Source organism: Magnolia sinica, chromosome 3 (genome assembly GCF_029962835.1).
Source record: "Magnolia sinica isolate HGM2019 chromosome 3, MsV1, whole genome shotgun sequence".
NCBI lineage: Eukaryota > Viridiplantae > Streptophyta > Magnoliopsida > Magnoliales > Magnoliaceae > Magnolia > Magnolia sinica.
Genome location: NC_080575.1, coordinates 92,909,457 through 92,921,700, shown reverse-complemented (window position 1 = coordinate 92,921,700; position 12,244 = coordinate 92,909,457). Strand labels below are relative to the sequence as shown.

General features: G+C 39.0%; 1 protein-coding gene across 1 annotated transcript; it reads left to right on the top strand.

The window, feature by feature from the left end:
* The first annotated feature begins 6,325 nt into the window (after nucleotides 1-6,325).
* On the top strand, nucleotides 6,326-10,420 carry LOC131240248 (polygalacturonase-like). Its single transcript, XM_058238374.1, has 4 exons — nucleotides 6,326-6,823; nucleotides 8,389-8,678; nucleotides 9,046-9,274; nucleotides 10,038-10,420. The coding sequence occupies exons 1-4, from the start codon at nucleotides 6,398-6,400 to the stop codon at nucleotides 10,254-10,256; spliced, it is 1,164 nt and encodes a 387-aa protein (XP_058094357.1). The 5' UTR covers nucleotides 6,326-6,397; the 3' UTR covers nucleotides 10,257-10,420.
* The last annotated feature ends 1,824 nt before the right edge of the window (nucleotides 10,421-12,244 follow it).

The window sequence follows — 12,244 nt, the reverse complement described above, 5'->3', positions numbered from 1 at the left end:
GCTCATCCATGTTATTCTCGTAACTTTTAAAAGCCATTTTACACGTCTTTTACCATTTAAAAGGTCAAGAGTTATAATATGTTGAAAAAATGCATCTCAATTTGCAAGATGTGAGTGATTTAAGATTCCGATGGTTCGGATCGTTTCCACCTATATCAATCTTTGCCATGAAAGTGTCTGCCACCCACTCTACATTAGTCACGTAAGGATAGACAATCTACACGTGGGTGGTAAGATATGCTTGGGCTGTCAGGTTCGGGTCCAATCAAATATGATTGGGGCTCAAGCCTGTTGAGGTGGTCCATGGGTCAATTATAGAACGTGAAGGGACATTGTGTCCTTCTTGGAGAGACTTTTGTCTTATAAGGACATTCATATACCCATTCACATACCATAATCATTTTGCCATAAGTAGACATGACATTTTGCTTGTGACAATTATTGCTTTCTTTATGCATAAATATAGTTACACGATAATAATTAAAATTTGTAACTACCACTTAAATCCTAATTAACCCAAATGTCATTATGTGTACAACATGTGGTACGAATGCCATGTGTGTAATTATGTTCCTTTAACACTCAATTAATACTATGGTTAGATCCTTAAACATTAGTGTGTCAAACATTTGATCAGACTCTAATTCACTCTTTAAGTGCTCGTGATTTAGATGGGTCCAAATTAAATTGCAAAAAGATTAGGTTATTTAGGCTCCCTAGAAGATGTGTACATATAGTAAAACCACTTCTCTTATTAATAATTCGTATATTTATTTTTGAAAAAAAAAATATAAATAATATATTTATTTACTTTTTAAAAATAAATCTTAAAAGTGTACATGTGAATTCTGATTACACAGGCAGTGTAGATAATAGAATGCCGACTTCTGATTACTCGTTTATGTTAGTGGGTAGAGTGATCAGTTGAATGTTAAAACTTCAGTATGTGGTGACTCTTTATACAACCAAAGATGAGTATATGATGATGACAAAAGCATTAAAAGAAGATGTATGGTTGAGGGGATGATAAACCAGTTGGGGCTTCAGCAAGAGAGTTATGCCTATTAAATATAATAATTAAAGCGTGATTAATTTGACAAAGAATTATGTTTATCACTCACGTACTAAACATATTAATGTGTGTTATCATTTTGCTACTTGAGGAAGGAGACGTGACTCTTAAAAAAATACACACAAGCGTGAATCAAGTTGACATACTTACAAAGGTGGTTCCTATAGAGAAGTATAAGTTCTATGTAACTTCTTTGGGCTTGGCGAAGCTATAATGAGGACGGGGTGTGCACAAGAAGCTATAATAGAAGACAATAAGAGATGATGATGGCAAATGAGTAATAGAGACTGAAATTGAAGACATGTATGATGGAGATTGTTATTTAATGCCTTAAATCTATCTGTAATAGGGTATGTCGATGCCATCAACATACTGCTCGATCCCATCTTGATAGTTTTGAAAGTTGTTACTTGATGGCATCGACGGATCTTCGATGTCATCGACTGGTCTTCATTAATGTCTATCGATGCAATCGAAGGTCCCATCGATCGCACATGTAGAGTTGCCTAAGTGCATGATTTGTTTCCTATTCTGGTTGGGTAGTATATATACTAGGTGTAATCAGAATTAGGGAGGGGATCATAAGGGCTTTCTAAGGTATTCTAAAGGGTTTAAGGGCATAGTTAGGATTTCAAAGTAGGGTTATTTAAATCAGTAAAATGTACTATCTCTTTTAATTTTACTTCGATAGTACATTACTTGTCGGTTTGTACCATGGTTTTTTTCTCACAAGGATTTTTTCATGTAAAATTCAAATTGCCTTATTTTTAGATTTGTTTATGTGATTACAATTACTTTGCTTGATTTTACTCTGTGTTTTCATGAGTCCCAACAATCTTATCATCTAAGTGGAGTGATTAGATAAATAAATTAGATAATATATATGCATCATGGCAACTCCACATACAATCTTAAGTAGTTTAATGGTGGGACCTAGCCCCTTCTCAAATTTTTATTATCTAAATCTCTTGATTTTTTAATTGGCCTAATTTTTAGTTCCCAATCTAGATACAAGGTGGAGCACCTTATGGATGGGATGGATCTCATCCACATGAAGCCATCCCATCCCACATACTGGGCGTGTGGAGAAAATGAAGAAATCTTATTTTTCTAGATAACGATCTCAATGATAGAAAATCTTTAAAAAGAAGAAACAAAAAGTTAATATCACTTAATAAAAATATTGTTCATAACGTAACTAATGGTTTTTTTTTATAAACCAAGAGGACATGGTCTTCTAATCTAATTCAAAACAAGCAACTTTTTCATAAGAATAAAGATGTCTAATCTTACTCAACTTATAAATAACTCTCGTGTGACTGAAACGAAGACTTTGGACTACGACCAAACTCTTAAAACCTTAAAAGTAATAGAATTATATCTTAATAAAAATAATATTCTTTTCTTTTCTTTACTCACATACTTAGACCCCACAAACACCCATGCAATCAACCACAATGAGATTTCACCACAATGAGCACTCAAACCTATGACCTCGTGTTAAAACTCTTGATAAAAACAGTATATTTTAACTTCTAACTCATAACTTTGGAGTGATAGAGTTTTGTTGAGCTATGCAGGAGATAATCATACTTAGTCAATTAGTTAGGATGTATAGCTTGTTGCTAGTTTTATAACGACATATTGCAAGCATAAACCTAATAACTATTCCCAAAGTTAGGGAAATAAAAATTTATAATGCAATGTTAGGCAATCTTCCCTTTTTGGTTGAGATAGACCATGTAATCTCAGTCCTCCCCAACTCTTCCCACGTCACATCCACATCAGTGAAAATCTCGCAAGCATTTCACTTACATAATTAATGCGTCATCCCATAGTTTCTACTCATTTTATACACATGGAGAATCAAAGGTCAGCCATTCTCACATGCGACCTCGTAAACAAAACTCACTAAAACAAGCCAATAATTAATCCATTCATGAGCAGCACACGGACCACAAGTCTTAGTGGCTTCGTTGTGGTGCGAGTCTTTTTGGATCTGGACTGCTACACTTAGTGGTTCGGCTAGTGACGTCTGCCACTAGCCACCAGGCTGGTGGTCCATGCTCTGTGGGCCCCACCATGATGTATGTGTTTTATCCATGCCGTCCATCCATTTTTAAAGATCATTTTAGTGATTGATGCAAAAACTGAGGTATATCTAAAACTCAGATGGACCACACCACCGGAAAATAGTAGTGATTGAATGTCCACCATTGAAAACCTCCTAGGCCTAATGTAATGTTTATTTGACATCCAACCTGTTGATTAGGTAGTACAGACCTGGATGAAGGTAAAAAAAGAAATATCAGCTTGATTCAAAACTTTTGCCGCCGGCATTTAATAAGCACTGTGTGGTCCACTTGAAATTCGGATCTATATTATTTTTGGTCTCATATCATAAAATGATCTGTAAAAATGGATGGATGGTATAGATGAAATACACACATAATGTGGTGCCCATATACACCGACCACTAGCTGTTGCCTAGTGACAGGGTCACTATCCAATCCGTTTCCCTCTTAGAGGGCGTTTTTAACGGAGACAAGTAAGTTAACAATAACCACTTAGAAAGGAACCCTCAACCAGTTTGTCCCCTCAGGACAATGAACGGTCCCGATCTGGTCCACGTGCCCACATGTACGGTTTTGGACGATCAATATTAGTCAACGAACAAAAATAGGAAAAAAAATAATAATAAAAAAGAATTATATAATATCCTAAACTCCTTGGATCATATATAGTGTGAAGAGCATGAATTTGGTGCATTTCCACATGGGTTTTGCCAATAATGATAACTTTTACTAACGAAACCCTGCCGTGACTTGCGAAGGTGGGCGAGGAGAATACCCACCGCTTCTGTGAGGAAATGAGTTTACGTGCATAAGATCCTACCGACCCATCAGTTACATCACCCCTTGTTTGGTCTTGAATACAAAAATAGGGCTGATTCAACACCAAGGTGGGCCACCCCTTAGGTGAATTATACCTAAAAACTTTAAAATTCACGTGTTATGTTCCATCTGAGTTTTGGAATAAGCTTGATTTTCGGGGAATGATTTCATCCTGATGAAGTAAGTTAGGTGAATGGACTGGATGAAATATAAACAGCATGGTCGGTCCGTGTGTTTCATTGCAACTTTTTCCTCTGGTGTGGCCTACGTCAGTTTGGGATTGTCATGATTTTCAGATTCCACGGTGGAGGAAAGACAATGTACCAGATAAACGGCTTGGATCTCATGAAAGTTTTGCCCACATGGCCGCCCGCGCCCGCTGGTATGCAAATCACGCTGGCCGTGTTCTTTCAGACCACTTAATCAAAGAAGCGAAGTCACATGGTCTATTATGTTCTCCACGTGTTATGAGACGATCGTGACCGCTCACAGGAACCTCTGTTAGGTTAGAAAGCATGAGAATCGATGCACAACGCACAAAGCTACAGTACAACTTGCATATACGTACCTAGCTCGATCCAAACCGTTCAAATCATGGGCCCACTTTGGATGGGAATCATCAGCTCAAGGTTAGCTTAGTTGGAATTCTTATCAATGTACACTTGGTGCCTGTGTTTTTCAAAACAAAAAATGGAATGATCTTTCTTTATTTTAATCATCGATCCATCTGGTTGACCGTTAACTGCATACGTGGAATACACTAACTCAAATTCAACCGTCCGACTTGCTGGTCCACCATAGATAGGTGATCAAATTTCTGATTCACGGCCACTTGTTTACTGAAAATTCATGCCGTTATCTAATCAATATTCGTTTGGTCCACAATCATCTTATTTGATCTCATAATCTAGACCATTTACCTGACTTACATGCATGCCTGGTGTACAACTCCATAACGCCTGAGTATCAACCATCACTCTCTATCAGTGCATGAAAGTTTTTTATTTTTTTCGTAAACCAAATGCATTATAAGAAGAAAAGGGCTGAGAATGCCATCTTCATAAAAATGCCTATACACGTGGCATCCCTTAACAAAAACCAAATCCATTAAAATTGAGGAACCCACTGTCACTTTATTATAGTCCCAAAATCTCATTGGTTTTGGATCTTTAAGAGCTGATTCCTAGACACTCGTTTGTTGAAGTAGGACAGCTGGATATTTTTTAGTCATAACCGTCCAATAAATGTCCACCAATCCGACGGTATAAAAAAACAGGATAACCGTAATTTTTGGTTCATAATGCATATACACTAAAACCCATAATTTGGGAAATTTTAATTTACATTACTTATACATTCCAGGTATGCAATTTCTATGTAATTACCTAAGTCCCGTGCATCATCCACACACTGGCCGAGTATCAAAGTCTTTCTTACTATTAAATCCACTAATGACTGAAATTATAAGAAAACCTCCAGTATTTAATGCCATGTAATGGAAATGAATGCATGCATCGTGCATGGGGGATTAGAGCCCGTGCATGTGCCTTAAATGGTGGTTCTCCCACGTGCTTACTCGATCAGCTCACTTCTCAAGCAAGCCATCCAGCAAAAGCATACCATTGGCAGGCGCGGGGCCGTTCCCGTAGATCTTGGCCTAAAGCAAGCTCGGTCCGTACACATGCTGCATGTGCACGCCATTCCAAAATGTCCGAGGTTTGGGATCTTCCCAAACCAAGGCCTGCATGTGGACGGTTAGGTATAAAGTAGGCAGTATCAGTTCACAATCCACAAGCAAGGGGGATATGATGGGCAATAAATGGTTCTTGGACCATGGCCCATCGAATGTCTGAACCAACGGTCTAGATCATGTACTTTTCAAGTCTTTAAGAGCGGCGGTCCGGTTTTCTATGGTTGAAACTGAAGTCTCCGTCCTTTCCATTTCTCACGTTATTGGTACTTGATGCTTTTGAACGTTTGATATTCTTAGTCAATCATTTTGCTCATGTGAAATTACCAAAAACCCTTTGGCAACTTATTAGTCCAAAAGTCACACTGAGTACAACGATCCTACCCGTCGGATGGGTTCCAAACAAGTGGATGGTTGAATGAAAAATGGGTAGGTTACAATTCAACTATCTGAATTTGGACGGTAAGGATTTGCATCCATCTCGGCCAACATGATAGCAGATGTACCATTTCTTTCCAAGAAGGGTATTTCAGTAATTGAATCATAAAAAAATAGAAAAAATTACACCATCTTTCAAATTCGGCGCGGCTATCTTCAAAGTCTCAACATTCCTAACCAACCCATTACCGAATGCTATATAAGTAGCACCAACGGCATTAACTTCCATCATCAACACCCTCTCTCTCTCTCTCTCTCTCTCTCTTCCATCATCAACACCCTCTCTCTCTCTCTCTCTCTCAAATGGCTCAGTACATCAGTTTCATTCTCTCCTTTATTTTCTTCTTCTTTCAATTAGCCAATGGAGCCTACAACATAATCAACTTTGGAGCCAAAGCTGACGGTAGGACCGACACAGCCAGACCATTTCTTAGTGCATGGTCTGCTGCTTGCGCCTCATCCCAGCCTGCAACAATCCTAGTGCCCCGTGGATCATATTTGCTGGGGCCCACAAACTTCAAAGGTCCATGTGAAAATACAAAAATCACTATTCAGATCGACGGCACCTTCATCGCTCCGTCCAATTACGCATCACTAGGACCATCTGGACACTGGTTGTATTTCGATACTGTTCAGGGCGTTTCGATCTATGGCGGGACCCTCGATGGACAGGGAAAGGGCCTATGGGCCTGCAAAGCGGGCAATCAGAATTGCCCAGGTGGCGCACCGGTACGTAAATTATAGTAGTAAATATAAAATTAACAATTAGGCTAATGAAAGATTTAACCTCATGAATTTTCATATTTAATATAAGTATGGATGCATGCATGGATGAATGTGTTAGTATTACGGTAGAGTTACTGTTGAAATTTTGAGCTTGGTGTGATAAAACGTCCTTAAGTATTGCATATTAGCACAAAAAATCCGGCCTTGTTGGCGTATTTTTCACTTTGTTGATCGTTGTGGTCGGTTGTATTTATTTTATTTTATTTTTTAAGTACTCTTTAGCACTTACACGTTAGAGATACACCAATTTAATGAGCAAATGACTTTTTGTGATATATATATATATATATATAGAGAGAGAGAGAGAGAGAGAGAGAGAGAGAGAGAGAGAGAGAGAGAGAGAGGAAATGGTAGCATGAGGTCGACCTCATGGGAACTTCCCTTGAGGTCGAGCTGTGTGGGCCCCACTGGGATGTGTGTAGAAAATCTACCTCATCAGTCAGATGCGCCATTCCATATTGGGCCACAGGCTTAAAAAACAGGCCAATCCATGTTTTAGGTGGGCCACACCACATACAACATTTGAGAGGGGTTAGCCTCCCATTAAAATATTCATAATTATTTATTGGGCCCATTGAGATGTGGTTCACAAATCCAGCCCATCCATTGTGTGTGTCCCACTTAGATGAGGAGTCAGACCAAGTTTCAGCTGCATCCAAAACTCAAGTGGCCCCAACCAAGTGCTTTTATATGTTTTGTGCATGTCAGCACATGGTTTTAAATATTATAGCCCACCTGAGTTCCGTATGCAGCTGATTTTTTGGATGGGTCTAGTCACGGATGTATAAGACCATCTGATTGCTGTAATTTTTTGCATGGAAGAACATAATGGTCAGTTCAGGTAATGTTTCCGTGCACTTTCTTTTTTTTATTATTTTTTTATTTTTTATTATTTTTTATTTTTTTTAAAGGTTTCCATGGACTATGCCCACTGAATCATTTCTCATTTATATTGGGTACTTTTTGCTAGCTAATTCGGCAACTGTGGGGCCCGCCACCGACATGCATGCATGCAAACGTGTCAAGATCATTTGATCAGTCTGATTTTCAAGATATGCTCCATCTACAACGAGGCCCACAATTTGGTTGGTCTGGTTCTCTGTACATGTCAGTGCCAAATGCCAAGAAGGAATCACTCCATAACATAAGGATATGCCCAAAAAGGCATGGCTGTTTCACTATCAGGTGGGCCACAAAGTACGAAGTCAATGGCTAAAACAATTATTCTAGCGGTACATTTGTTTTATATGCCATGGCCCACCTGCTGACTGATGTGTGTTTTTGAGTAAGATCCAAACACTGACCCCACCTGATGGAAACTTCAGATCTCCTGCACTTGGATGAACTGGGGTTCCACGCGCGCATGGAATTGGCAATTGCCAACTCATCCGTTGACTACTAAGTACAGGAAATATGCTCGGTTTCGTTTTTTTTATATTAATTGTCTGATCCGATGCGACGGATTCAGATATCTAGCAATACTAATTTGCTATGGTGCGCACATGCAGTCACTAACCTTCAACAACGCCAAAGACATCTTGATCAGTGGCCTAACATCGATCAACAGCCAGCTCTATCACGTGGTGATCAACGGTTGCCAAAGCGTGATGATCCAAGGGGTCAAGATCATCGCACCTGGCAACAGCCCCAACACGGACGGCATACATGTGCAGCAATCAAGGGGTGTGACTATCACTCGCACAGGCATTAAGACGGGCGATGATTGCATCTCGGTGGGTCCAGGCACAATGAACTTGTGGGTCGAGCAAATCTCTTGTGGGCCCGGGCACGGCATCAGGTAAGATCCTAGCTTAGGTGGACAACAACATGTGATTTTCGAGGTTTTAGGAATGATTTTTACATGATGTGGCCCACTTGAGTTTTATTTCAACCTGAATTTTTGGATCCAAGGACAAAATTAGAGTGTACATATGATGGACGGATTGGATTCCATTAAAACATCACGGTGGGCACCACGCATAGGTTTGTTATAATAGAAACGTTTGCATTGGGTCTGGTCTCCAGCTCATTTGCACCATGGGACGGTTAAAACTAGTTGCATGGGAAATAATAACAAAATTAAAAACAACGTATGTAATATGCATAGATACATGCATGACATTGACGGCTTGATACTAACGTGCGCATGTGTGTGGTTGTGGCAGCATCGGAAGCCTTGGGAAGGACCTCCAAGAAGCAGGGGTGCAAAACGTGACTGTAAAAAATGCCGTATTTGAGGGAACGCAGAACGGACTGAGGATAAAATCGTGGGGAAGGCCCAGTTATGGGTTCGTCAGAGGCGTCGTTTTTCAGGACGCTATCATGAAAAATGTCCAAAACCCCATCATAATCGACCAAAATTACTGCCCTCACAACCAAGGTTGCCCTGGTCAGGTAAGCATTTCAAGGGCATATATAAAAACTTACTCTTATTTTGCTTCTTTTGGGCCTAGCCCACAGTCCAAAAGACTGGACCATGGTTCTCCCTGTGGGCCTACCGGTCCATGTCTATCCTGCCATGGCTTCTTATTTGCGCTGGGCTTGGCCTTCTGCCATTATCTGGACCCGGATCCAATTGGGTTTGGAAACCATCAAGTTGGGCTTTTAAAAAAAAAGATCATGTACATTGTTTGGCCCACTTGATGGATGGATTAGATCACGCACAAATTTGTCAGTTGTATAAATGGGCCCTTTTACATGTGTGTATCTTAAATAAAAAAAAAAAAAAGTGAAAAATCACTATCAACTACTAACTGGACCCTACTAGATCTGACCCAACTTTAACCAGGTCTCTCACATGGACTCGAAATCTTTAATCAGATACCTGAACCCAAACCAATTCCTTAATAGGTCCACCTGTACCCATTAAAACCGAGTTGGGTCTATTAGGTACCAATGGGTCCGAGTATCCATTTACAACCCTATGCCTTTTGGGCCATGCTTGGACTGAAACATGTGAGCCCGTTGGCCCAGACCAGCCCTAAAATTTAAGCCAGTTTATAATCAGGCTGGGCTCAGGCTATATCTAAGAGCCCATCAGCTGGCTGGATTATGAGCCAGTGATACAAATTGCTATTTTATTTCCCTTCTCTTTTCCATAACTAGAATTATTTTTTCCAACATTTCTGATTTTTATTATTATTATTATTATTTTCAGCATTCTGGTATAAGCATCAGTCAAGTGAAATATAGCAACATCCAAGGAACTTCGGCGACTCAAGTGGCGGTGAAATTCGACTGCAGTGCGGTCAATCCATGCAAAGGCATTGGTTTGCAGGATGTGAAGCTTACTTATCAGAATCAGCCGGCACAATCTTTCTGTAAGAACGCTGATGGAACGTCTGGCGGTTTTGTGGTCCCACCGAGCTGTCTGTAAATCATCGTCGTCATCATATAAACATTGTCCCAATTAATTGGGGTAGGCTATATAGCTGTCTGTAAACATTTTACTGTAAACATACAGGGATTTTTCCCTTCTACCATCTAATTAAAATTCGTGATTATGTAGAATTAAAAAAAAAAAAAATCATATATCCATCTACGTTGATGAAAGAAATATCATGACCAATTCATGTTAAGCACACGTTGAAAGAAATATCCATCTACGTTGATGAAAGAAATATCATGACCAAGGAAAATTCTGTATTCGCTATCAACTATAGTAATATGTGTCCTTAATTCAGAACCGTACATCAAACATTGATTTGATCCGTGCTTTCCATCAAGTGGGCCTTATTGCCTAGGGTACATAGTTAAGCATCCGCTCGCACGCTACTAACTTTCTGAATGGTGGCCCTACAAATATAGATAACAGAACAAAAATATTCATAATCAACTAGCAAAAGTCCTCTGATTGATAGTGAGATCATCCAATGTGAATTTTTTAGGCATATAGGGCCCACCGATCAATGGTCAAGATCATGTTTATATCTACGTGTAGAGTTGGAAGAGGTACCTATCTTAGCAAAGAAGAACAATCACATATTTTTTCCTGCGAAAGGTTGATGGGCCCATCATTGTCAGGTGGGCTACATCATTGAAATCAATCGGCGATCAGGGACGCAGAGTACAAGTTTCAATCAACTGATGAGTGGCTCAGCCTTGATTTTGGTGATGGGGCCTACTCACAGTAGTTTCATGGCATTGGAGCAATATTTACATGTCTATACATGCGTACTCTCACAAGGTTAACAATACTAGTACCAGAAAATGGACACTTTTGTGGGCCCTTTGCACTTGATGCTTGGACCACCTGATGGTCTATTGGGAGACTGTGGAAATATATAGAGATAAATCAAGCAAAGTACTCTAATCGCACAACCAAATTCAAATGCAAATAAATTGAATTTAATGAGGAAAAATCATTTTGAAAAAAAACCACAATATAAAGCGACAATAATGCACTATGAAAGCAGAAAATTATAAGAGATAGAGATTATCCAATCTGAACAAGCCTCAAATCACCCCAAGCTATCCCCTTGAAATCCTAGAACGAATTAGAAAGCTCTTATATACATCATATTCCCGATTACACTCATATATATAACTTCTATGAGAATCACAATCAAAATATGATACAAATCATGCACTTACACAACTCTGCGTAATTCTACACGATCGTTCAATGACACTTTGATGGCATCGTCAGACTATTGATGGGGCATTGTTAGACTATTGATTGCATCATATGCCTTCGATGCTCATCAAACCAAACACCAAAACATTTTAGCAATAAAATATGAATTTTTCATATTTTTCCGATGGCACCTCGATGTGACTTCAAAGGCATCGATGTCTAGCAACTAACACAGAATTTTCAAATTTTATCGATGGCATCAAACAACTCTCGACGGCATCGGCAGACCCTGTTGCTGAATGATTTTAGACATCAACAACATAGTCCACCTTAACAAAGCACAAAATACAAAGATCAACCTTCAAGATCGAACAAGCTTCATAAGAAAAAGCGCACACTTATGGTCCAATTGAAGAGTAGACCATTTTGATTTTTGGTCCACAAACGAGTGGGAAGCCTCTTCATCTCATTCAAGTGAGGCTCTGCCACTAGGGGGCTATTTGGATCTTAAGTTATTTAAGATAATCTACTTATGCCACAGGTAGCTTATCTTAGTTTCTACTTACTAAGAAGATATGTTTGGTAAATAACATACTTATCTTCTCTTCTCTTTTGTCTCTCCTCATATCTCCCGTTAGTAACTTATGAAAAGTAGAGAAGTTTTTTTTAAAAAAAATTAACTAAAGTGATTAAGTAATTTCAAGGTTAAAAAAAAATACTTATAATTAATCATAAGCCAAACTTACTTATCTGAAATAAGTCACTTATCAACTACTGTAAGTAGAAAG